The following is a 27288-nucleotide window of genomic DNA, read 5'->3' as shown; positions in this document are numbered from 1 at the left end:
TGCAGGTAAAAATTATACTTTTATTTGAGTCACCAGGAGAAAGAGTCACTTGTGGTCCAAGTCAAATGTTCAAAATCATAACAGCCCAGAAAGATTTGATCCCAAGCACAAGCCCACGAGGGAGGGGACCAAAACAGACCAAGGAAAGACAACCACCCCATATAAAAAGATGAACGGACGGCTACACACACACACACACACACACACACACACACACACACGGATGAAATGTTTGGACAGAGGCAAATTTCACACGGTCATTTCTGTTTCTTTTTAAATACAGGTCTGTGGGGTGGTATTTTTTTTTTTCCAGCTATTAAAAAAAAAAAAAAAGGCCCAGAAGTGCATATGTGAGGGGGAAAAGGCGGAAATTAAGCAATAATTTTCCCTGGAGGGACATGAGGAAGAAAACAGGAAGCAATATTGAGAGAATTCACTTTTCTCACCATTGGGCTTCTTGCATTTATTATTGGTCCACTAAAGTTATATTCACATTCTAGCTTTGCTTTCCTGGGATTAGATCAGCTAAAAAAACCTGTGAAATGTAAAAAAAGACCAGGACTTGGCCCAGCCCTCAGGTTCTGTGCTCTTCTAGGGATGGATGGTTCTGGAAAGGAATAAGGACTCCCAGCAGCCCCTGGGTCCCTCAGCACCAGTGTGACAGTCCCTCCTCTCTCTGGGGGTGTGTAAGAAAAGGTCCCCTATTTTTAGGATGGGAGGAGCAGAGGGCTGGCAGCAAGATTCCAGCGGCTGGCTTGCCTTATTTTGGAAGGAAATTTAAGCCGAGTGAAAAGAGGCTACTTCTTGCTCCCCCAGGTCCTCCTCCCACCCTCTCACCGCCCTGCCAACCGCAGGTTCTCCAACAGGATGTGTCTCTGACCTTTGGTCCCAGAATCCACATTGTGCTTTGAGATCAAGAGGTAACAAAATGGACCAGCGCCTGCCTCAAGGCTCCCAAAATTGTTCCCTCTCTGCCTCCCTCATCCCCCAAATTGCCCAACATAAGACACTCCACCTGCCTTCACCTTGGTTCTGGCCAAGGGGGAAAGGGATTGGTCAGGCAGGGGCTCAAGCCTCTGATTTGGGGTAAATATTCCCAAGTCAACTCACAAGCAGTGAGGACTTGATGCTAAATATGCCTGCAGGGCACAAGGATGCAAGGATGTCAACCTGTGGGGCCTGAGTCAGTGGACTCGGGGTGAAGATGGGAGGGGTGACCCAGAAGGGTGACAAGAAAGCCCAGAGATGAATAAAGCCAGGCAAGGGTCGTCACAGCCACCAACGAGCAAGAGAAGGGACTTGGAGATAGCACCATCTTTCCCTTCCTCATCCTGGGTCTGTGCTTCCAGTTTTGTAGCCCTGGGACCCTCTCCTCTGCAAGGAGGCTTTAAGTAAATGGGGAGCTAGCCTGGGCAGGGTGGCGGGGGAGACAGTGCGGGTGACACAGGGTCCCCTGGCCCCCTATTCTGCGGCCCAGGACACAGAGATGGGGGAGAGAATATGCCTGGAGCCACAAAGCCTTCCCCCCACCCCTCCCCCACCAAGCACACACACACACACACACACACACACACACACACACACACACACACACACACCTTACTTCCGCCTGGCACATTGGAAAGGGGGTGGGTGGGCTTCCTCCATTCGGGGATAGAAGGAGGGATTTTTCACTCCAAAGAAAACATAAGTAATTTCTCTCCCCCAGCGTCCTCCCCTCTCACTGTGGGTTTTGAGGAAAACATCGGGGAGGACAGCTCTGCACACACAGCCCGCACCCCGCCCGCTTCTCTCACGCTCACACTCACCCTCGCCTGTCACGGACACCTGCAGACACTCGCTCCTTCCCCCGCAACAAAGTCCTGGAGATACAGAGGGTCCTGTGGTTTCGCACAGTCCACCTGGGGTCGGGCGGGCGGGGAGTGGGGAGGGGGGAGGCCATGGAAGGCCTGGAGACACCTTGCCAGGAGGCGCGGCGAGGAGCGGCCTAACTAGATCTCGCGAGAGGCCGGGCTGCATGGGCGAGAGGCCCGAGGCTTCCCTGACGCACCCTTCACGAGGAGGCAAGCCAGGGACCCTGGAGACCGGGGTGGGAGTGAGGGAAAAGGGCTGCGGAGAGAACACCCCGTTCCCCTCCTTCCTGCAGCTGTCCCTAAAGTAAAGGCGAGAACCGGACCCAAGCCGAGCTTCCTGGGGAGCTGCTCACCCACACCAGGCTCGGGTGGGCAGCTGAGCAAAATCACAGTGTGAAAAGGAACCGTGTCCGGAGGGAAGAATGAATCCCAAAGCGGGAACTTCACCCTCCTCTGTTGCCCTTGAGCTGGGGAGAGAAGGGTGAGGGAGCCCCTTGGAGGGCTGGCAGCCCCATCTTTGAGAAGCAGAGGCAAAGCCCGTCTCACTGGTCCCTGCAGGACGGCAGCACCCCTGTCCCCATCCCAGGGGCAAGGGCGGTGGGTCCCACTCCCGGGAGTGTGTGAAGCAACTCCCAGCCGCCCCGGGAGTCCTGGGGGTCTGGGGCTCACCCCAGCCTGGAATGTTTGGGTGTGTGAGGAGGTGGGCAGGAGGGGCTGAGGGGGAAGAAAAGAGAGAAGGCAGAGGCCTGGGAGCTGACGGGTCGCCCCCCCCCCGAGACCAGCCCCACGGGCCTCGGCTTCCCTCAGAGAGGTCCACACCTATTCCATCCAGAGAGAAAATCAAGAAGTTGGTCAAGGGGAAAACCTGCCAGAGGAAGGAGCCGCGAAAGTGGCAGAACAAGGCTTCGGTTGGCAAAAGAAGCTGGAAGAGGGGGAGAATAAACAAGCTGTTGCAGATTTTAAAAAACAGAGACACCAAAAGGGTGGACAGGTCACGCCCAGGACGGATGCGATGCTGTGGAATGCACTGAAGACGGATGGGGCGGGCGGCGCCCGGCGGGCTCAGATGGCCTCCACGTAGTTGGCCGGCAGCATCCCCGTGTCGCCGGTGCGCTCCACGGTCCCGTACATCCAGCCGTCGTCGATCTGCTGCACGTTGACGATGGTGTCCCCGTCCTGGAAGGAGACCTCGTCCTCGTCGGCGGCACTGTAGTCATACACGGCGCGGTACCGCTTCTGCAGGGGTCGGGGCGCGGTTAGTCAGGGGTGCCTAACTCTCTGGGACCCCAGAGCAGAGTGGACCAGGAGCTGGGAGACACGGAAGGGCTGGGCTCTGCCATGAATTTTCTCACCTCTGTGTCTCATTTTCTGAGAGCAACCACCTTTTTAATAATGCATCTGGCGTCTACCAAGGGCCAGGCACAAACAGGGGCGGAGGTTACAATAGTTCTGCCCTGTCTCTCGGAACAGGAACGCAGTAATGTCCGGTGGACACCATGCCGGGTAGAGGTTAAAAATATGACATGTGTTCTATTATCTGCATTTTTTTTTTTTTCTTTTGGCCACCCCGCGTGGCATGCGGCATCTTAGTTCCCCAACTAGAGCTCAAACCCGTGCCCCCTGCAGTGGAAACTCGGAATCTTAACCACTGGACTGCCGGGGAAGTCCCTATCTGTGTTACTATAAGCACCAGTCTTTTCTTTTTTTTGAAGCTGTTGATGAATCTGGTTCCCAAATTCAGGACAAAGACCAATTCCTGTGAGAAAAACCTCCAGGTGACACAAGACATATCTGTCAGGTCCCACCTTCCAACCTCAGCCAAAGTCTTGTGCTTAAGCCCCAGCTCTAGGAAATATCCAGTAAAAACACATGAACTCTAGCTGTGATCTTGGAAGTAGGCAAGATTCTAACGTCCTCTGACCCTCACTGCCCTTGACATCGACTTGTCTCTGGGGGTCAGCTCAGGCTTTACGGTGCCCCAGGCCAGGCTCTGGGATCAGTGTGGGTCCGGGGCTGGACGAGCCCATTAGAAACCTCAGGGATCTGTCCCCACTGCCCCGCCCCACCACCAGGACCCCTGCTCAGACCTTCTGTTTGCAGCCTCTGGTCTGCCTCCTCCAACTGTTCATCCATTGTGATCTCGGGGGAACTTTCCAAAATGCAAACCTGAGGATGTTCCTCCCTGGCTTTAAATCCTTCAGAGGCCCCCTATCCTCTTCAGCATGAAATTTCAAACTCCCCCCCCACCCCCCGCAGCAGAAACCAGCTTCATCAGCCCCGAAGGCTATGGAATAAGAGGTCACAACCCTCAAGAAATGACTGAAGTGACCTCGGTCTCTTATCACCAACTCTGCCTTTAATCTCTTGGGCCAAGTCACCACATCTAAGCCCACATCCTGCAATAGCCGCCTAACTCATCTCCCTGCTTCCGCCCTCAATCTTCTGTTGCTGCTTCTCGACGCAGCTGCTAGAGCCACATTTTAAAAACACAAGTCAAACCCCTTACTCTGCACAGCTCACCAGTCACAAGGCCTTCCTATGGCCTACAAGTCCCTGCATGATCAGACCTCATTCCCTGCCCTCTTCCCCTCTCTGGTCACCCTGGCCTTCCTGCTGATCCTTGAACTTTCCTAGAACATTCCTGCCTCAGGACCTTTGCAATTGCTGTTCTCCTCCACCACTCATTCCTTTACTTTACTGAGAACTTTGCTGTTCTCTCCCCTCCTCATTCGGCTGTCTTTTTCTTCTCTGACCTTTTGTTACATACCTACTTATCTCTTGGCTTTCGTGTTTGTCTCCCGACTGGAATGTAAGCTTCAAGAGGGCAGGAAGGTGGACTTTTATTCAGAGCCAAATCCCTTCAGTCCAGAACAGGCTTAGTGAGTATTGGAAGGACTGGCTGGTCTATCTGGAACCTTATCCTTCACACGACCTCTCTGGCCCACCTGACACCCCAGATAGCACTGACAATCACTCCCTCATTTGTGTGGCCAGAGCCTGAGGCCCGAGCAGGCCACTTATCTCAAGCTACTTTATTTCTCGGAGTATTGTCCCTCCTGCTTCTACATGAGCTACTTTGAATTCCAAGGCACCCAGCATAGAGGAGCTGAGCTTGGCTGCACCATCACTGGGATAAGTAGCAGGACTTACAGACCAAACTTCTAGTCTGAGGGCTGGTAAGCCTGATCCCACCCCACCTCCCACTTTGCTCGTTAATTTATTCACTAAATTGATGACTTCCCGCTTTGAGCCTGGCTCAGAGTAGGTGAACCAAAGAGACACTGCCCTGCCCACATGGAGCGTCAAGTCCAGTGGGGGTCACAGTCAGAAGATGACAAACCCAGAGAACTGTTTCAAGGTGGAAAAAGTGCTCTGAAGGAAACCAGTGGGGCGGAAGGACAGACACGTCAGGGGAGACCCACTCGCCACAGGGTGGTTTGGGAGGGTGCCTCAGAGGCAGGGGCAAGCTGAGATCTGAAGGACCTGGCAGGTCGTCGTCATGGAGACTGGGGAGCAGGGCGCAGTCTGGAGGGCCCCAAGCAGAAAGGTGCTTTGTGTGCTCCCAGGTAGCTGGAGTAAGGAAACGTGGGCCGGGAGCTGGGTGGACGAGACTCGCCCAATGTACAGCTATGGCTGGAACACAGGGTCCCAATCTGCCTCCTACACCACACTTGCTTTCTTCTCGAGAGGCTGAGACCCCTATTATCTGCAGATGGCAAGGGAGCTGGGGTCAAAGGTCAGGGGAGGCCAGGCCTCCTGGGGGGTTTTTCTAAGGAAAGTGCAAGAATTACGTCCAGGACGTCTCCCCGAGGCCCACTCACCTCCCACACCTCCTCTCCCCGCAGCCAGGGCTACTCACCCCGCCCCCGCCTGGGGCACTGCGCTGTATGGAGACCGGGGCTGCAGGCTCCTTGTAGCCACCGTAGGACTGGGCTGCCTGCTGCTGCTGGGGCTGCTGGTAAACTGGAAGCCAGCAGGAGACGGGCTCAGAAACTGTCTTGCCAAAGCCAGCCTGCTCCCTTCTTCCACGAAGCCCATGCCATGTATTTCCACCGCCCATCACCTCACTCAACCGCCACGCTGCTCAAAGGCTTCTGTCTCTGTGTGCACATTTGCCGGTGCTGCGAATTCTGCAGCAGGGGCTGCATCTCCCCCCATGGCGCTGGGAGCCCAGAACGCGCCCTGACCCCGGTGTTTGTGCCCTCGGTAGGGATGAGACCTGGGTGTGTGTGTGTACGTGAGGCTTCCCTCTCACCTCCTCCCAACCCTGTAGCCGGCCTGGCCTCAGGTCCTCTGCCCACACAGGCCTCACGCTCACCTGGGGCGCTGGTTGGGATGTGGTGAGGCTGCTGCTCCTGGGGCCGCCGATAGCCAGTGTCCTGGGGATCTCGGCGCTCTGGCTCCAGGCCCTCACCCCCGCTGGGGCCCATGCGGCTCTTCTCAAACTCTTCGTGGTATTTTATCTGCAGGGGCAGAAAGTGCTGGGTGAAGGACCCACAGCAAACCAACCAAAGCTCCTCTTCCGCTGCCACTCAAGATCCTGGGACGGGAGAGACTCCTGGAGGTCTCCAGGCAAAGAGAGCTGGGTTCTTGTTGGGGATGTACGAGCTATGTGCCCCTGAACAAGCACTTAACCTTGCTACACCTCCATTTCCACTTTACAGGGGTTGCTGAAGGATGCAATGAGATAATGGATGTAAAAGGGCCACGTAAGCTAAAGCACGAGACAAATGTAAGTGGTCATTTTCCTGTGCCTGTGGCAGGGGCTAGGGCTACCCTGCTTTCACACTGGTCCACAGCAGCAAAAGCAGCAACTCCTGTTTATTGAGCACCTACTAGGTGCCAGGCACTGTGCTAGGTGTTCTGCATCACATGCTCGTTTTACCTTGACAGCACCTACAAGGGGGTACAGTATAGTCGCCATTTAACAGACAAGAAGGAAACTAAGGCACCGACAAGCAGCATGAGTTACCCATGCTCACGGAGACTCCAGAGACTGTGCTCTTAACCAGCAGGCGACTCTGCCTCTTGTGGGTATGACCTCGCAGAGTTCTGCTGAGGACCCTAGCCTGCAGGGCAAAGAAATGCCAGGCCCTCCCTTGAGGGTGGGTTGGTATCTAGAAGGTGAGTTCCTTCTCAGGTTCCAAAAATGGGCAAAAAGAGGCCTAGAGAAGCCACACACCCCAGGGTCCTCAGCAAGGGCTGGCTGAACTGAACATACCGGGACCCAGAGCTGCGTTAAGATCTGGTCTTCAGACTGTCTGCTCCCAACCCACCTGGGTTGCTTGTTAGAATGCAGGTTCCAGGGCCTTCCATAGAATCTACAAAATCAGGGCTGGGGTTTTGGAATATGCCCTTTTTCTTTCTTTCTTTCTCTCTCTCTCTCTTTCTTTCTTTTTTTTTTTTTTTTGTGGGGGGGGGACTATGCACTTTTAAAAGATTCCCCCAGGTGAGTCTGAAGCAGGCTCAAGTTTGAGAACCAGTGATCTAGAGCAGAGGTTGGCAAACTCTGGTCCACGGGCCTGCAGCCTGTTTGCTCACAGCCTGCGAGCTAAGAACGGTTTCTACATTTTGTAATGTTTGGAGGCTGGGGAAGTGGGGGGAGAATTAAGAGGAATAAGATTCGTAACATGTGAAATTTCTATGACATTCAAATTTCAGTGTCCAGAAATAAAGTTTTACTGGAACACAGTCTCACCATTCATTTCCCATTACCTATGGTTGCTTTCATTGCAGAGCTGAGTAGCTTCGACAGAGGCCCGTCGGCCCATAAAGCCTAAAATATTTACTATCTGGCCCTTTACGGGAAAAATTTGCTGATCCCCGCTTGCCCAAATATGTTGAATGCATATTCCTGTTGGTAAGATCTGTTTTAGCACAGTCCTCCCAAATTGCATCTGTTTTCTCAATTACACACAAGCATCACTTCACAAATATGGAATGTCTCCTGTAAAACTTACACCAAAAATATGAATAAAACAAAGGATGAGGTGAAAAAGAACAACCTCCAGGAGTTCTTGGGTTTTCTCCCTGTACTCTCAGTGGCATGTAGCCCACATCCCACCTTGAGGACCCCTAGTGGGGTCTATTCACTTTTCAGAGAGGACACTGGTGGGGAGGAAGCAACCGAGGAGAGGTGGAAAGCCCGTGGTTTGTGTGTTCCGGGATCGCTGGGCTGGGCCGGGGCTCAGGGAGGAAGTGGGACAGAGAGTGACAGAATAGCTCCCCCTCACCCCCCAGAGGAAACCTAGAAAGCAGGACACAGAAAACTGGTCCTGTCCTGAGCAGACCCAGGCCTGAATTCTCTCCAGGCCTCGGACCAGAAGCTGGTTCTCACTTCCTGTTCACCAGGATCCTGCCCCATGCTTCTCCCAGTGAAAAAAGGGGTGGGGTGAGGGGACAGGGAACAGATGGGGGCAAAGCCTGCCCTGTTTCCCGGAGCAGAAGCAACGAGCGATCCTGTGCCCTGGAAGCCCCTGCCAAGGCCTGATCCAGCTGTCCCAGCCCGGGACCTCCCATGGGCCACCCCCTCCCACTTTCTTTGCTGCCTTCTCGCATCCGCTTTGCAAGGAGGGCAAGAGTTAACACTCGGCCAGGCAGGCCTTACACAGGAGTAGCTGGGCTAAAGGTCTGCAGGGGTGGTGGGCTGGGACCACCCACATCATTCAGCTGCTCGTCCAGCTGTTAACTGACGGTGACCCACTGCAGCCCAGGCTGGGAGAACAGGTGGGGCAGCAGCAAAGCCCAGGATGGGCCCTGTCTGGAGGCAGGGAGGACCAGCCCCCTCCTCCCCCTGCCCCTTCCCTTCATGCCCAAGTAGGGACCCACATCCAAATGGTGAAATAAACTGAGCCCATTCCTGAAGGGGAGGCAGCTGGTCCTGGTCAGACTGAAAACTCATCGAATCCCTGAACTCCCAAAAGGAAGAGCACCCAGGGGTGAAGTTCAAGGACACAGGGCCAGTGCCCTGCTCTCAGATTCCTAAGACAAGGGCAAAAGGTGAGTGTCCCTTAGCCCCACTCCCTTGGTGACCCCGTCCTCTGGTGAGCAGTCGGGGGTGGGGACAAGGAGAGGCCTCTAGGCTCCCAAGGCAACAGGCCTTCTGACATTTGTCCTGGGGGTGGGAAAGGTCAGCTTCCCTTGTTTACTGTCTGTTAATGAAAAGAGGCCTGACTCTGGGAGCCGATGACTAGGGGAGGGAAAGTGCACATGTGGAGGCCGACAGAGGCCTGCACCAGGCCCTGAGGGAGCCAGGAGGTGGGCTGAGGGGCAGGTGTGTCCCTGGTGCTGGGGCCCAGCTACCCCGGCTGACGGCCCACTTCTCTGGGTACGGCTCTGTCTGTATTAGTGAAGGGGTGACTCTCTGAGGAAGGAGGCATGTCTGGGTCCCAGGCCTGGCGCCATCTCCCCTTTTGTGTCCTACAGACTTAGTCCTTCATCGACAGCTGCAGTGTCCCTCCCACGTCTCATCCCTGGGGTCATGAGCCCTTCACTTGCTCAGTGAGCTTGGAAGAGTCCCGTCCCCTCTGAGCCTGAGTTTCCTCATCTTAAAAAGAGGTTACTGTACCACCTGCTCCCACATGGTCTGGAGGCTCCCGACTTCCTCTAGGAACCTAGCCAAACTCTAGAGCTGAAAGCAAGTATGGACACGTGTGCATTTCCACAAGTGGCTGATGGGATCCACCTTGCTCCTTAAAAAGCCACCCCACATGCGTAAATATCTATAAAATTAGGCCCAGCTGATTCAGGTGGACAGAGTCGTGGCAGCCTCCCCACCATCGATGCAGGAACCACCTGTTAATCTAATAGTAATAACCTTGACCTTTGCTCAGCTTTTCACATTGAGTTCTCTGCACATAATCTCCCTTGGCCCTGACAATAATCACCCTAAAAAAATAAGTCGGATAGGTACACTTTAATTCCTATTTTACAGAAGTAAATGAGGCTCAGAAGTTAAACGACTTTCATTACTCAGTCAGGGCTGAGGCTGGTGACACAAGGACAAAGCCACAGCTGGACGGGCCCTTTCCTGGGTCAGGGTGACCACATGCCCAAGTCTGCCCCTAGTACCAGTTCATGTCTTCTGGAATAGATATGAATAGCACTGCCTTTCACTCTCAAAAGGGATGATAATCACAAGGTCACCCTAACTGAGAGAAGGGGTGCCTGGCACTTAAGTCAGGAGTTGCAGCACAGAGGGGAAATGGACTGCAAAAAGTGAGGTTGCAGTTCCCTTCTGCCCGGCCCCACCTGATAAAATTTCAATCCTCTCAACTTCCTCTCCCTCCCCTGCCCAACAAGCGGGGAAACTGTTATTACTTTGCCGATCAACCTAATGGTTTGAGAAGCAAAGAGGCACCTTAAAGGGTGTTAGCACATTCAAAAGGAAAATGAACATTTTTCAGAGGCCAAGGCCCCGTCTGATCCCTCCCTGTTCCAAGCTCAGCAAAGTTCTAATCGTCTAAATGCCCTGAAAAGGTGTCACCATATGCTCAGAAATGTCAGCAGAGCCCTGGTCTAAAAACTGTCCTGGGATCCCGTGGAAGGATGCCAGGCTGTCACTGTGCCCATGAGATCCAAGTGCACATGGGTAGAGGGACCCAGGCCTAAGGACCCTCCTCACTCATCCAAGGGCCCTGCCAGCCAGGACTCCAGGATGACTAGTTGAGGGTCCATTCCAAACCTAAGAAAAATGCACTTTTTCTGCTAGCTGATGTTCCGTTTTCTGAACCCCTGCTCTCCTGATTGTGGTGGAGAACGAAGGTCTGACTCCACACTTGCTTCCACGTGATTCTACATCATGACCAAGAAGGGAACATCAGGCTTTGAATGGAATAGTCAACTCACCAGCCAGGGTCTGATTTTTTCTAACAGTGTTTCCGTTTGTTGCAGTCCTCTGTGGTGCCCTTATATGTATAACTCATTTCCTTTTCTCAGCCAGCCCAAGAACAATGTATCACTGTCATCCCCATTTTACAGATGGGGAAACCAATGCTCAGGAGGTAGGTAAGGGGTGGGTAAGTCCTAACGCCAGCTCCTAGTTCTCAACCACCAGGTTACGCTGTGCTCCCTGTGAGAGACTAACACGATTTTGTTTTTAAAACAAATGTAAATCTGTGCTCGATTTCATTAGTAATCAGAGAAATGCAAGTTAAAACCGTGAGATACCACTACACACAATCAAAATGGCTAAAATGAACAAGTCTAAGGATGTAGAGCCACGGAAACTCTCATCACTGCCGGCGAGAGGGTAAATCAATACCACCGCTCGAAAAGTAGTTCAGTGTTATCTGGTAAGGCTGAAGGAACATACGCTCTGAGATCTGGCAATTCCACTCCACATTATCAACACTAGGAAATATGTATGAAGCTGTCCACAGCCATAGAAGCACTCCAAATAACCATCAACACCAGCATCAATATAAGTATCTTAAATGGAATGCTATACAACAACAGAAAAGAACAAACTACAGCTGCATGCAAACATGTACATGATTCTTTAAACCCAACATTGCCCAAAGGAGGCAAGACGCAAGAGAACAGATATGTTCAAAATTGGGAAAAACAAAACTATAGTATTCAGAAATGCATAGTTGTGGGGAAGGGATAAATTAAGAGTGTGAGATACATATACACACGATTAAATATAAACGAGATAATCAACAAGGACCTACTGTGGAGCACAGGGAACTCTACTCAGTATCTTGTAACAAACTATAAGGGAAAAGAATCTGGGGGAAAAATATGTAAATATAAAACTGAATCACTTCTCTGTACACCTGAAACTAACACAACATTGTAAACCAAGTATACTTCAATTTAAAAACAAGAAAAAAATTACATAGTAAAAAAAAGAAAGCGTAGCTACGTTTTAAAATTGTAAAGAAAAGAACAGCACACGCTTTCAAAAATTAAACTACAGGGTTGTCCAACAAGCCCACCTCTGGGGCATTTGACTCTGGGGCTAGAATTTCCTTTGACTTTACTATTTACTACTGATTAGGCCTGGACTATAAGGAATGAAGCTTATTTAAGGAATATAAGCTACTAATTATTTCTGACTGAAAGAAATGCAAAGGATTTCTGCCTGTAGCAAGGCTATCTCCAAAGCTTATGGTTTTGGGTTTTTATATTAATTAAATAATTAATTAGTTTGTTTTGGCTGTGTTGGGTCTTCGTTGCTGCTCACGGGCTTTCTCTAGTTGAGGAGCGGGGGGCTACTCTTCGTTGCGGTGCGCAGGCTTCTCATTGTGGCTTCTCTTGCTGCGGAGCACGGGCTCTAGGCGCCCGGGCTTCAGTAGTCGTGGCACGTGGGCTCAGTAGTTGTGGCTTGCGGGCTTAGTTGCCCCGCAGCATGTGGGATCTTCCCGGACCAGGGCTCGAACCCGTGTCCCTTGCATTGGCAGGCAGATTCTTAACCACTGCGCCACCAGGGAAGCCCAAAGCTTATGGTTTTATAGTCCTGGAGGACGTTAACTAGTTCTGCAGCTAATGGCAGAACACTAACTAGCTCTGTATCTAATTATATCCAGTGCTTTGCTTTCACAGACTAGGCATCACCTCTGCCTGTCAGATGCTCCAGCTGGTTCCTCATAATTAAGGTAATTATATGATAGGTATTCACTGCATGAGAGTTATGTTTTTTGTTGTTGTTTTTTTTTAACACTTTGAAAACTCTATTTTGACAGGGGTGCTGTCACGCTCTGCTTCTTGACTTGCATGGTGAGTACACACACAGGTGTTTATGTGTTACACTTCACAGAAAAAGGAAAAGTTAAAAGACCCAAAATTGTACACAGAAAGTCAGTATATAAGTAGACATGTAGATAAATAAAAGCTTTTCTGCTTGAAGGCTGTGGCTCCCATATAGGGACCTCAGCAATTAAAGACTCCTGTCCATTACAGCCATCACAGCTGGTGACCAAAGGCCAGGATAAATTTCAGCTCACAGCCTGCGGTCCTGGCCTCTCACCCCTTCAGGTGCCTTTAATGAAGACACAATTACTAAACAAGGTCCTACTGTATAGCATAAAGAACTATATTCAATACCCTATGATAAATCATAACGGAAAAGAATATGAAAAAAAAGAACGTATATATGTGTATAACTGAATCACTTTGCTTTTCAGCAGTAATTAACACAACATTGTAAATCAACTATACTTCAATTAAAAAAAAAAGACACAAATACTCACCACAGATGTCTAACTAGCACCTTGCCCCCTCAGTTTTCCAGACATTCTCAGTACTAGACAATGGCCTAACTTTTCAGCCAAACTTTAGTCCATGTCCCTTCTTTAGCCACAGTGTAGAAAGCAGACGAGTCTGCCTTTAAATTAATAGCAACTGACAATATTGATCACATGCTAAGTGCTTGACATTTTCCTCACAAATGAGGAGTCATCTGACGTTAACCTGGGAAGTGAGTGACAAGCTACATAAAGGAACACTATTTTGGATACAAAACAAAAGGTGTGGCTCTAAACACCATCTTTCCCCAAACTCTTCTGGAGGAGGGACAAGTTAACAACTTGGTTTAAAGTTCCCTGGGGGGTTCTGGGATGTGGCCAGGCCTGGCACCTCTGGTGAAGCTTTTTCAGGCTCTTGGTGACGATTCTCAAACTTCAGGTAACCCAGGGAATGTGTTAAAAATGCTGGTCCCTGAAAAAGAAATTTTATTTTCTATCTCTTTAATTTTGTATCTGTATGAGATGATGGTTGTCCCCTAAACTTACTGTGACAATCATTTCATTATGTAAGTAAGGCAAATCATTAGGTTGGAAAGCTTAAAGGTATACAGTGCAGTATGCCAATTATAGCTCAATAAAAATAAAAAGGAACAACAAAAATAATTTTAAAAATAAAATGCTGGTTCCTAAAAAAAGAGAGAGAGAAAATGTTGGTTCCTGGGTTCTGCTCCCAGGTGGCCTGGGGAGGAGGCCTGTGAGCCTGCATTTTCAATCAACCTTTGCAAGTGATTCTCGTCCAGCTGTTTGGAGGCCCACAGTTGACAGACTAACTGTACTTGCTAAAACCAAGAGTTTTCCAGCATTGTGGTCACAAGTCACAGGTTCCAGCTAAGGCTGCAAAAGCAGAACCAGGTCAGGCTCAAGTCACCTCCCCCACCTCAGAGCAGAGAACAATCAGCTAATTGCAGCCCTGTGGTTAATGATAAGATGTTATCTCCTCAGGTGTGAGTGTCTTGGCCAGGGTGAGCTCTGTTACCAGGGCTCCTCAGACATTAACACCTCCAATAACTAGTTTGGGGGGAGGGGAGGGGGGAGGGGAGGGAGGGGGAGGGAGGGGAGGGGAGGGAGGGGAGGGAGGGGAGGGGAGGGGAGGGGAGGGGGAGGGGGGAGGGGAGGGGGGGGAGGGGAGGAGGGGAGGGGAGGGGAGGGGAGGGGAGGGGGAGGGGAGGGGGGAGGGGAGGGGAGGGGGAGGGAGGGGGGGGGGGGAGGGGGAGGGAGGGGAGGGGGGGAGGGGAGGGGAGGGGGGGGAGGGGAGAGGGAGGAGGGGGAGGGGAGGGGGAGGGGGGGGGGGGAGGGGAGGGGGGGAGGGGGGGGGGAGGGGAGGGGAGGGGGGGGAGGGGGGGGGGAGGGGAGGGGAGGGAGGGGAGGGGGAGGGAGGGGAGGGGAGGGGGAGGGGAGGGGAGGGGAGGGGGGAGGGGAGGGGAGGGGAGGGGGGAGGGGGGGGGAGGGGAGGGGGGGGGGAGGGGAGGGGGGAGGGGAGGGGGGGGGAGGGGAGGGGGGAGGGGAGGGGGGAGGGGAGGGGAGGGGGGAGGGGAGGGGAGGGGGGGGGGAGGGGAGGGGGGGGGGGGGGGGAGGGGGGGGGGGGGGGGAGGGAGGGGGAGGGGGGGGGAGGGGAGGGGGGGGGGGAGGGGGGGGGGGGGAGGGGAGGGGGGGGGGGGGGAGGGGGGGGGGGGAGGGGAGGGGAGGGGGAGGGGGGAGGGGGGGGAGGGGAGGGGAGGGGGGAGGGGAGGGGAGGGGGAGGGGAGGGGGAGGGGGGAGGGGAGGGGAGGGATACGTACAGGTGCAATAGGCCTCGTGTGAAGTATTCTGGAAGCCTCTCCGAAAGGGAGGCAGGGATGACTGGGCTTGTCTCCCTTCTTCTAAAAGCCCCAGGCTGGAAGCAATGAGTGAATGTGCTGGGGGTTGGGTTGTAGGCGGGGGAACAGGTATCCAAGATAAGACAGTCTTCACAATGAAAAGCCACAGGGGCTGAAGACTCAAGATTCCAGCTTTGGGAGCCCACTGGGTCTTCCGTCCCTTACCGTGGCTTCCTCTCCCTCCCGTTTTCCATGTGGAGAGCTGAGACCCACACCTTCTTTCCTCCGGCTTTACCCTTTGGAGGTCCGGCCACCGATTGGCAGGGACGCTCTTAGGGTGTGAGGTCTGGCCCTGGCTTATAAAGAAGCAACTGAGACAGGCTTTTTTTTTCTGGCGGGGGTGGGAGGCAGAGGAGCAGGGGAGCAGGTAGGGATTACAGCCCTCAGAGGCATCCTAGCCCAAGGGAAGCACTCCATTTCCTCAAGCCATGAATTTCAAGCTGCTGGTCAACAACCTAGTTGCGAAACCCATTTAGTTAAGTCGGCAACCAGCGTCTTTCACAAACTAAAATAGAACAGGAGATATCCAAATGCTCTTTAAGCGGTAAAGCACTCTTTCCTCGAAGCTTTGATTCTGTTTCCCTTAAATAAATCAGCAGGCCTGTTGGGTGGGTCACGATGTGAAATGTATTTCATACTGCAGGTTGCTGTCAAAGCTTAAAAGCCATGGTCTTGGGCATGGCAGGTTCTGACGGCTTGGGCCCTGGCTTCTGACATCCGCCTGAACCACTGCCAGAGTCCACCCTAAGCCCGGGCCAGCCAACTTCTAGAAGGAGTGCCCGACCAAGGAGGCCGGGTGGAGGGCTGAGGGCTGGATGCCGGGTGGACCAGCTAACACCCAGGCCCCCTGCAGCTCTATCTCCAGTCCCTCAGCCCAGTGACACGGGCAACTTGCCAACCTCTTCCTGTTCCAGACATGAAGACAACCGCTTGCCCGGTTGTAGGGCCCTGTTCGACACGGGTCTGCGGCCCACGTCCTGTGCTTGTGGCTCACAGTCGTGCCCCCCGACCTCACAATGCCCGAAGCCCCTTAGGCAGCCTTCCCAAGCCCAGAGCCACTCAGGCTGCTGGTCTGTGGCTCCGCCTAGCAGGGAACTAAGGCCTGTTCCCTGGCCACAGGTGCCATGGGGCGCATCGATCCACTGCCCACGCTCCACACCCAGCCCTGCCATGCCCAGACATTGGTCACCGCCCTGGGCCCAGGAGTGCCAGGCCAGGGCCAGCAGGCAAAACCGGCTGGGGTTTTTACACAGGAAGGAAGAGCAAGCCGAGGTGGGGGAGGAGGCAGAGGAGGGCGGAAATGACTGCAGTATCAGCACCCAGAGGCAGACAAGGGGGAGGCCGGCTCTTCCCCCACCTCTGCCACCAGTTTTGACCTTTGTGCTCAGACGAAACAGCCAGTCTGGACCCTGGCACTCACCACAGCGGGGGATGGGGGGTATTTTCAGAGAGAGTAAGGGGTACGGGGGTGATTTAGCATAAAGGTCCTCCCTGTACACCCCCCCCAAAAGTCCAGTCCTTTTAAGGCGGAAATACTATGTGGGCAGAGGGTATCAAAGGGGGAATCTGGGGGTGCACAGAGGAAAGGCATCTGGGAACTCCAAACCCTTCCCTTCCCTCTGCTCAAGCAGCCGCCAGCCAGGCCAGCCTAGGAGAGGAGGAGCAGCGGAGAATTGGCCTCATGCATGTCTGCCAGACGGGCGGGGAGGGGATGAGAAGAGAGGGCAGGGCATCAGTATGGTACCCCAGGGAGCAGGGGAGCTTACATTACTGATCTGGTCCTGGGTCTTCTTGATCCTCTGGAGTTCGGGTGTGTCTGCCACCACACTGAAGCCTTTGCCCTTGTTCTTCTCAAACTCCTCCTTGTAACGCACCTGGAGGACCAAAGGGTGGAGAGGGATTGGAATCGAGGCACGGGGAGCAGAGAGGGCCCCAGCCTGCAGCCACCTCTAAGGCAGCAACCAGCCAGGAAAGACACCCTGACCAGAAACCCCCTGCAGTGACATCCACCTCCACGCCCCAACTCAAAGCACAAGCCTTGGCCCAAAAACATTAGACTCGTGATAATAAACCATTAATATGTATTCAGTCTATCCTGAGTGCCAAGCGCTCTACATGAACTATCTCATCTAAGTCTTGCTGTATGCTATCATTAGCTCCATTTTACAGACAAGGAAACTGAGCCGCAGAGAGGCAAAGTCCCACGCCCAAGGTCATGCAGCTTAGAAGCACGTGTCCAGAGCCACCAGGATGAAACCCTCATCTGCTTGACTCCTGATCCTTCACCACTGGCCCATCTTGCCTGAAAGCTAGAGGAAGAAGGTTCTTTCCAGAGCTCCAATGACGGGCCCAGCCCTCACCCTAGCCAGGATGTGGCTCTATCCGCCGAAAGCCCAAGGGAGTTTCTTCTTTTTTTTGCGGTACGCGGGCCTCTCACTGTTGCGGCCTCTCCCATTGCCGTTGCGGAGCACAGGCTCCGGATGCGCAGGCTCAGGGGCCATGGCTCACGGGCCCAGCCGCTCCGCGGCATGTGGGATCTTCCCAGACCGGGGCACGAACCCGTGTCCCCTGCGTCGGCAGGCGGACTCCCAACCACTGTGCCACCAGGGAAGCCCCCGAGGGAGTTTCTAAGTGACCAGCTGAGTGAGGGCTGTACCAAGGGACAAAGTTGGTGCCCAGAAAGGGGGGAGGTAAGACAGCAGCTCGGAAAACTCAATCAATGAGCCTTTGACAGGCCCCAGCGGCTGCCAGGCTGGCTTCTGAGGTCAACGCCACAGGAGGGGATGAAACTGGCGGGGGACAGACAGCACTTCAGAACGGGTTTCCAAGCTCCGGGGAAGTCCCCTACCACACCTCCACTGCCCCCCTCTTTTCTGAGAATTCCATGGAAACCTGAGTACCAGAGGGACTTGAGTCAGACGTCAGAAAGGACTTCCCAAGCACTAAAAGAATTGAAATATGAAAACTATCCTGTCCTTCCCTGGGGTTTTAAGGAACAGAACGGAGGCTGGAAATGTCCCTGGGGCAGAGAACTGCTCCTTGGCTTTCAGAGTCTTCACCGTCCACCTCGGCGCCAGCTGTTCCAAACCCCACCAGCTGCCTGGATTCCCTCCATGGGAGCTGTACTGCCCTAGAGGCAGGTCAGCGCAGGACATGAGGCCCAGGACCTTGGGAATCTCCAGGCAGCTCCCAGGCGTGGAGTCATCTGGCCACAGGGCCAAGCTGCACCCGTGTGACCCGACTGACAATACATACCTGTCAGGTCCTCTGCACATCCCCCAGGGGCTGGGGTCCCTATTTGTCTCCCGAGCCCCAGCTTACCCATCCATGGGGTTCTTGTGCCTAAAAGGTTCCAGAACCTCTTTTGTTCTGATCCAGACTAAAAACAAAGGCCTGGATGTGCTAGTTCCCATCAGACTGGACGTTAACACAGTGGGTACAGGTACCAACCCACCCCAAAGGCCCAGGATTGCCCAGCATCAGCTCCTCCAGGAAGGCCTGGGCCAGCACAGCAACTCTTAGTGTTGGGGGTAGCAGGGTGGAGAGAACCCTCTGGGAAGGGGGCATCAGGAAAGGTAAGAAGCTTAGAGTCAGAAATGTGTAGCTCCATACACTAATATGTATAAAATGGATAACTAATAAGAACTTGCTGTATAGAAAAATAAATAAAATAAAATTCAAAAATTCCAAAAAAAAAAAATGTGTAGCTCCAGATGCAGAAGCCCAGATCCAAGGCCTCTGGCCTTGGTTTCCTCCCCTATAAGAGGACTGTCATAGGAATCAGTTAAAATATGGGGAGGGGGCTTCCTCTCACCAAGCATAGGCAAAGAGCCAGGGGGAGCTGGTATGAACATAGGCTGTCTCCCACCTGCTGCGTGATCTTGGGCAACTGACTGAACCTCTCGGGCCTCAGTTTCCACATCTGTAAAATGCGGATCATGATGGACCCATTCCAATGAACGGTGCGGATTACAGACAGTGGCTCTAAAGCAGCAAACACCGTGGAGCACACAGCAGGGCTCAATGCGTACTGATAAGGGTAGGTGATAAGGGTAGGTGTGAAAGTGCTTTGTCAACCTTAAAGTGCTGAACAAATGCCAGTTCCCCCACTCCTCCTCTACTTCCTGGCCTCTGGAGCTGTCAGGCCCCTAATCCAGGGGAATAATTGTCATGGCAACACTACAATGACACCAGCTGGTTCCCAGGCTCAGGAACTGCCTCTCCCCCCCTGCTGGGGAGGGTAATTCATTTCACTCCTGGCACAGGCGGCCCAGAGAGGGCAGGGCTGGGCGGAGTGGGGGCAAGAAAGGATGGAGGACTGGGCTCACCACTACTTTGCTGTATGTTCCTGGGCTAGTCAGTCCTCCTGTCTGGGTCCCAGCTGATCTCTAAAAGCCCTCCCAGCTCTGGAGTGTGTGACCATATCTCTTAAGCAGCTGCGGACCCCAACTCTGGAGAATCAAGGGGGGGAAGATTCTCCAGGAGGCTGTTTGGAGGTGGAGTGTGTGGCAGAGGTAAAAGGTGGGGAACCAAGAGCGTGGGGAGGCCCCTGCCTAGAGCCTCGCTCAGCACCCAAGCAGGAGTGTTTGCCCTCATCTGGGATGGCTCACCAGGACATGACAGGAGGCTCAAGGAGGGAAGCTACCTGCCCAAGGTCACTCAACCTGCTTTGTTGGTAGATTCAAGATACAACTCAGCACTGCAGCTAGATAACTGAAGCCTGGATGCTGCCTGGGCCTCCCATCCTGGAAACTCCCAAGGCAGGGCTGGGAATGATGCCTGAGGCCCCTCAGGCCTGAACAACCACAGCCCCAAGAAACTCTACTTTTTAATACGTAAATTTATTAATTATTCTCTAAGGATCTATCTTGTTCATCACCATTGTAGCAAACAGTAGGTATAAACATGTGTTTGTTGGGTAAATGATGAATGAACTGAATGCAGACGTAAAATCTCCAAACAGGCAGCATAATTTGAAAAATAAAGCAGAAACTAACACACCATTGTAAAGCAATTATACTCCATTAAAGATGTTAAAAAAAAAAAAAACTGCCCTGCTGACCCAACATAAGAGAAAAGATCACAACGTTAAAAACTTTTATTGAAAAAAACATACCAACAATTTCCACTTATTATGTGCCTACTATGAGATGGACCCACATACTGTGTAACCCACCCCCTTCTAACAAAAAAGAAATCGTTTTAAAATTAGACACACACAGGAACTTCCCTGGTGGTGCAGTGGTTGAGAATCCACCTGTCAGCTCAGGGGACACAGGTTCAGTCCCTGGTCTGGGAAGATTCCACACGCCGCGGAACAACTAAGCCCGTGCGCCACAACTACTGAGCCCACAAGCCACAACTACTGAAGCCCGCGCGCACTAGGGCCCATGCTCCTCAACAAGAGAAGCCATCGCAGTGAGAAGCCCGCGCACTGCAACGAAGAGTAGCCCCTGCCCGCCACAACTAGAGAAAGCCCGCACACAGCAACAAAGACCCAACGCAGCCAGAAAAGATAATAAAGAAATAAAATACACAACATAAAAAAAAAGAGGCATTGTGATGAGTTCCTAACATAAATGGAAAAAAAACCCAAAATGTTCCCAGTTCTGGAATGTCAGTTCTGGAAGCAATCATCAGAAGGTCTAGAATTCCTCAGCTTTATCATACTCAAGTTCCATCTCCTCTCCTTTCCAGGAGAATAGTAACAGCGAACATTTATTGAGTGCTGACTATATGCCAGGAACTGTTTTAAATGCCTAATATACACTAATATCCTCACAATAACCTTGGGAGAGAGGTAATCCACACTTTACAGATGAAGGCACTAAGGCTCAGAGAGGTTAAATAACTTGCCCAAGGGCACACAGCTAGCGATGGCAGATCCAGCATTTGACCCTCAGCCAGCTCCAGTAAGAGTGACACAGGTATGCTGCCTGCCTTGCTGGTCACAAGATTCAAGATAAGAGAGTGGGAACCCTGCCAAGAGCAGGGCAGAGCACGAGGCTCTGCTACACTCTCCCGTGCCCTGCGGCATGTGCCCTGTGGCATATCCCACGCGCAGCACCGTGGATGATGAGGGAAAAATGAAAGAGACCTTTTTCTTGCACTTCTGCCTAGGCTCAGGGGCCCACACCGCCCCAGCTCAGCCCCACCCCAAGGCTGCTGCCTCTCAGCGCAGGGCTGGCAGTGGGAGAGCTACCAGGCCCGGCCACCAGTGCCCTGCCTCAGCCAGGCCTGGGCAGGACCACCCAGAAGGTCATTTCTGGTCAGCTCTGTGGCTGCTGCCCCCACAGGGGAAGCTCCAGGTGTTCCAGACACCCAAAGCGCCACTTTGGGAACCAATCTAGAGACAGGAAAACAAAGTTGAAATAGCGTGGGCAACTTCCCAGAGACTGAGAAGAGACACACCAACGCAGGCCCAGGAAGGGGCCTGGAAAGAGACCAGCTGACACACGGGTGAGGTGGGGCAGACGAGGTAGAAGAGGCTCCCATTTCCCTTCCCGTCAGCCACAGGCCACGCCAGCCGGCCCTGCCTCCACAGTGGCCAAAGGAACCAGAACCCATCACCGCCCCCAGCCAGGCCTGCTCAGCCCTTCAAGCCTCAGAGCATCGGGCCCAGCCCCCAACCTCTAGGTAACTGGGTTTGCTGTCCCTATTTTACCGGGCAGGAAAAAAAAAAACAACTCTGAGAGGCAAGGGGCCAGACTCAGACCACACAGCTGGGGGGAGGTAGGAGACAGAACCAGGCTTGCAAAGAGGGCAGGACCGGGGTCTCTACCCTCCGCCTATCCCAGCCCCAGACCCCAGGAGCCCAACTGCAGATTACAGCAGTGGCCTCAATGCAAAGCCCTAACTCACACCCCTCACAGCAGCTCCTTAGTTCCCTCCCTACCCCACAGCCTGGCTCAGCCTCTCAGAGCATGTCTGTGGGACCAAAAGCCCTCATCAGAATCACCAGGGCCGCCAAAATGCAGATTCCTGGACCCGTCCAGAACTGCCAAACAGAAACCCCTTGGGCGGGGCCTAGGACTCTGCATTCTAAAAGGCCCCCCCGTCCCCACTGGTGACTGGAGCATCCTGGGCGTTAGCGCACAGGTGCCACAGCAGGCTGCAGAGGGGCTTGACTTCTGCCTCTGTCACGGGGCTCTGGCAAGGGGCATGGCCTCTCTCACCTGTGTCCCCATCTGCACCACAGAGACAAGAGTTCCTCGTCATCAGGTGGTTGTGAGGATTAAATGAGGTCCTATGAAGGACGCAGTGAGAACCTACGAAGAGTGACTGCCTTTCTCATGATTTCACCAGTCGGCCCCAGAGCCAGGAGCCCAGGACCCAGGAGGCGAGCAGTGGGGCCAGGCCCCTGGGGGACAGGGGGGACAGGTACAGGTCAGAAGAGCCTTCAGACCCTGGGCAGGGGTTGCTTCCTCCTACAGACCCTGCCCCTCAGGGATCAAGTTCCAGGGGCAAAAAGAGCTGCAGCCCAGCTTTTGTGGGACCAACAAAGGCTGAGAGAATTAACAGGGTTTGAATTTCTCCTTCTGAGGGTAGAGGGGTGTGTGTGTGTGTGTGTGTGTGTGTGTGTGTGTGTGTGTGTGTGTGTGTGTGTGTGTCCCTTGCTTCTGCCTGAGTGTGTACACACACTCCCACACTCCTCTCAAGCTGTGGGGTGACTACAGGTCACCCCATGGATGGTGCTCTGGTCTGCCTGCCCCACGTAACCCCTTCCACCTCTGGCCCCAGTAGGCTCCAGACAGGATGGGGAGTCCAGGGCGGTGGTCAGGGCCTGGCTAGGGTCTTCCCTGTGCAGATCGGGCCCAGGCCCCAGCGCTGTCTCAAGCCTACTTCCTGCCAGCTGGGCTACTCAGCCCTCCTCGGTTGGCAAGGTTCTGGTATCCACACCGGCTCCCCCAGTGACTGTGGCTTTCACACCGTAGCGGGGGCAGGGTCTGGGCTGGCAGATGTGAGCTGCTGCTGACATCAGCTTCCCCTACTTGCTCCCCATCACTGTGGGACACACGGGAGGCCTGAACCTCTTCCATAAAGTTGAGACCGATCCTGCCACCTGCACAGGGCTGTTGTGAGGATTGAACGTTAATACGCCCAGAGCACTGAGCACTCCATACATTAACTATTAATACATTTATTACCTCTATTGCTACATATATGATCTTAGCAAGTCCCTTACTGTCTCTGAGCCTCAGTTTCCTCATGTGTACAATGGGAAAACAGCACCTTCCTCGCAGGATTGCTCGGAAGATTCAACGAGAGAATGCATGTAGATGGCCCAGGGCTGATTCTCCTTCACGTGACCACAGAAGTCACATCGAGATCTGGCAGCAGGAGCCCCACTCTGGAGGGATCAGGAGCGATCCCCCTCTGAGGCCCTGGTGGATCCTGCAAGACATTTTCCTGGCCCTGGGCACCCTGCCCACTGGGTTACGTTCCCCAAGGGGTCTCTGATGAAGCCCTGCTCTGCCCTACTCCACCCCACAGTCCAGGCCAGGTTTGTCCCAGAAGCCCTCCCAGACCCCCAGGCAGGGTTAGTCGTTCTGGCCTAAAGGTTCTGGACCTTTTGCTTATTCCTCAGTGTCCCCTGAAGATCGGGTTCTCCCCAGCGCAGGAAGCCCGTCTCCTCCCCTACTGCGGTGACACGCAGGGTGGCTCCCCACCCAGCAGGCGCTCAGGAAAATCAGGCCCAAGGAGACACAGGCAGGACAGGCCCCCTTCGCAGCCTGCCCTCTGAGGGTGGGTGTGAGTGGAGAGGAGAGGGAGGGGACCAGCTTCCTGGAGGAGGTGGGCTCTAGGGGTCCCCCACAAAATTCCTGAAGCAGAAAAAATCCGACGCCCACACCCCTCCCACCCATTTTAGGTAGGAAGTGGGGTATGCTCTCGCCCACTTCTCTGATCAAGTCAGGAAATGTGAAGTAACTGGGGGTGGGGTGGGGGCAGGGAGATTGGTAACTGCTAGGATTTCAGCGCCTTGGCCTTGCTGAGTAACCACAGAAGGAAGGAGCCCTTGCCAAATCCAGGTGTTGCCCCGCCCCCAAGGGGCAGGCCCCGCCCCCTCACCTGACTCTGGAGCTCACTCTGTTGCTTGAGGCGGAGGTTTTCCGGGGTGTCAGCCACCATGGTGAAGGACTGCTTGGGGTAGTGTCTGCAGGACAGAAAAAAAAGGGGGGGTCATTCTGGGGGAAGGGGTGGGAACCTCTGGGCTTCCATTCTCTTATCCTTGGGCAGCCCCTGCCCCTGTCCCAGCATCAGAACCACAATGCCCATTGCCCATGGCCAAGGGGAGGCAAGCGTTTCTCAGACTCAGCCTGGGCTGAACTGGGAAGACACATCAGGCCTGAGTGGCTGGCTGGCCACGAAGAACTCCAAATGGAGGACATGGGGACACTCTCTAAGGGTTTCAGATCACCCAAGTAATCCATGTCTATTGCACAAGAAGGTCAAGGGGGCCAGGCACCCAGGAGGGCCTAGCCAGGCTGGGAAGAAGATGCTCATGAGGTTAGGACAAAGTTTTCAGCTGAGACCAGAAGTGGAGACCAATGTAGCAAGGAAGGGCAGGAGGGATACAGAGGCAGAAGTAAAGGGGAAAGGGATACACATCCAGGGGGGCTTCCAGGAAAAGGCAGTGAGACAGAAAAAACACACACATCCAGAGTGGTGTTTCAAACAGCTAACAAGGTCCAACATAATCGGAGGGTAGATGAGACATCAGCTTGAGGCCGAGAAGAGGTCACCACGGGTGACAGATAAGAACACTGTAACAACAGCTGATGTTTCCCTGTGCTAAGGGTGTCCATGCCTTAGTTCATCAACTTCTTAAAACCGCCCTATTATCCCTCTTTGACAGACTGGAGAACAGCGGCTTGGTAAGGTTAAACAATGTGGCTAAGGCACACGGCCAGTAACTGGAGGCATCCAGATTTGTACCCAAACGGTCTCCCAGGACCCAACACCCTGAACCAAACCCTCTAATCTCCAGACACAGGACAGACCACGGTCCTGTCCCCCAGAAAGAGGGCTGCCTTGGAGGTAGCAGGAACCAGTTCAGCCCTCAGAGCCAAGCCTGCGGGGACCTCCAGGACCATCCGGTTACCCCCCTCCTTTCTCCCAGAGGAGGAAGTCGTGTGCTGGCGCCAGGCACTTAGCTGACTTCATAATTATTTATCACATCGGTTTACTGTCTTCTCTCTCCACTGGGTCTCTATGAGGTGAGGGGATTCTTGGTCTTTCCTTCATTGGTTTATTCCAAGCTCCCCAAATAATACCTGGTGTTCAATAAATATTTGTTGAATAAACGAATGTCCTACCAGGTGTTGAAGCTGAGCCAGGACTAAAACTCGGGTTTCCTCCATTCCCCTGAGTCATCACAAAGGCCCCCAGCAAACCAGCTAGAGGAGAGGCAGCCCTGAGTCACTGTGGTCCTGTGGTGTAGATGCTGGTGTGTGAAAGGGCTGGGGGGTCTACATAGGCCCCAGTGACTTCGGGGACTGATAGGTGGCTTCTCTGAGCAGAAGCCAGCCATTCTTAGCTCTGGCTGGCCACACCCCACCACAACCATGATCACTAGCCGATGCCAGACTCACAGCCTGTCCCCAGGTAAGAGCTGGATCGCCATCTTCCAGCCAGCCAGGTTGGCTGATGTGCCCCGGAACTGGACACCAGCAGCCCTCCACCTCTGTGTGTTTCACCAAGCCTGGCATGTTCTCCAGCTGCCCGGCCCATTCTGAGCGAGAGCTACTGGTAATCACACACAGACTTCCCTGTGTCAAAGCAGGACTCGGGGGCTGGAGAACTCAACTAAATGGTGGGGGGGAGGGTGGGGGGTGGCTAGAAGGAGCACAGTGCTGGGTGCTGGCCCTGCCACTGTCTCACAGGGTGATTGGCAAATCGTTTTTCCCTCTGAGCTAACTTCATTATCTTGGACCTAGAAGCACAAAAGGTGATTCTAGCTGTGTCCCAACTCGTAGCCTGCACTGCCCCACCTGAGTCCTGCCTCCCAGATCAGTCCAGGCCCAAGGCTCCCCGAGCAGAGGGAAGAGCAAGGCAAGAGACTAAAAAGCAAATACAGGGCTTCCCTGGTGGCGCAGTGGTTGGGAGTCCGCCTGCCGATGCAGGGGACGCGGATTTGTGCCCCAGTCCGGGAAGATCCCACGTGCCGTGGAGCGGCTGGGCCTGTGAGCCGTGGCCGCTAGGCCTGCGTGTCTGGAGCCTGTGCTCCACGGCGGGAGAGGCCATGGCGGTGAGAGGCCCGCATACCGCAAAAAAAAAAAAAAAAAAAAAAAAAGCAAATACAGGTGCCTGCAGCCGTCAACAGAAATGTCCCATAGATGAACGTGGTGCTAAGGCTGTGGATCCAGTCCCAGGCTTGACCCAGCTCTGCAAAGCCAGGGCCACCTATAGCTGAGGTGCGCCATTCAAAATCCCTGAGCAGTTCCAGGAAAAGGGAGGATCAACTGGCAGTCTATTCCTGGAGACTAGAAAGAGAACAGCAGGAGGGATCTAAGTAAGATCTCTAGCAGAACTGGCGGGCCCTGAGGTCCTAGGAGGGAGGGCTTTGGAGATGACCCTCCCACCGAATCAGAGCCATTATGAAGGTGTCAAGGGGTGGGCAGTGTGGTGAGGAGAGCGTCTGTAAGTAGGGGCTCATGAGCACAGGAGGGAGGTTAGGTCCTGAAGCAGGGGGATGGAGAAGACCTTCAGGGCAGCTCTGACCCAGAGCCTGAAGGGTCAGTTCTGAGATGGTGGCTCTGGTTAGCACTTGGTGGGGAAGGGTGTCTGGCAGGCTCGGAATCACATATGCACAGGAGCCAGTCTGCAAACCCGTGGTTTCCCATTTGCCTGAATGTACAGGGTTAAAACGGAATGCCAGGTCCCGTGGCCCAAGGTCAGCCAGACGCAACCCCGTGCACTCTGCGTTATTCCTCACACACGATGAATATCTAGACGAGCCCTCTGCAGCAACGCACTTCTCCGAGACACTGACGCCAGCAGGTCCACGTTCACATACCTCCTACACGCCACCAGAAGGGTCTCAGGAGACCCCCCCAACATGCAGTGGGCGCCTCTGGATGGGGCTGGCGGGTCTTTCATCCTCTCTTTGGAGCCATCATGACCCCCAGATCTCAGCCCCCCACAGCCAGAATACTAATTCCATCAGAAGGGAAGGGGGGGGACCAGCCTAGATGTCATCGACTCAGCTTAATCTGGTGGGAGGAGGAGGGGGATTTTAAGCCTGCATCAGATTAGACAGATTAAAGAGGGGCTCTGAAGCCTCCAGTCTCTTACCCTTGCCTCCTAACCCCCAACCCCAGGCCAAAAAAG

General features: G+C 53.8%; 1 protein-coding gene across 1 annotated transcript in view; it reads right to left on the bottom strand.

The window, feature by feature from the left end:
- Positions 1-27288, bottom strand: part of LASP1 (LIM and SH3 protein 1) — a 40445-nt gene continuing 13157 nt past the window's right edge. The window contains exons 3-7 of the mRNA XM_032615595.1: positions 24028-24112; positions 16725-16832; positions 6172-6316; positions 5713-5816; positions 1-3089 (exon numbers count right to left, since the gene is read on the bottom strand). Of these exons, the coding sequence (XP_032471486.1) occupies positions 2916-3089; positions 5713-5816; positions 6172-6316; positions 16725-16832; positions 24028-24112 (616 nt within the window). The 3' untranslated portion in view covers positions 1-2915. The remainder of the gene's footprint in view (positions 3090-5712; positions 5817-6171; positions 6317-16724; positions 16833-24027; positions 24113-27288) is intronic.

This window comes from Phocoena sinus, chromosome 20, assembly GCF_008692025.1.
Source record: "Phocoena sinus isolate mPhoSin1 chromosome 20, mPhoSin1.pri, whole genome shotgun sequence".
In the NCBI taxonomy this organism is placed as follows: domain Eukaryota; kingdom Metazoa; phylum Chordata; class Mammalia; order Artiodactyla; family Phocoenidae; genus Phocoena; species Phocoena sinus.
The sequence above is the reverse complement of the archived record's forward strand: the minus strand, read 5'-3'. Positions and strand labels throughout refer to the sequence as shown.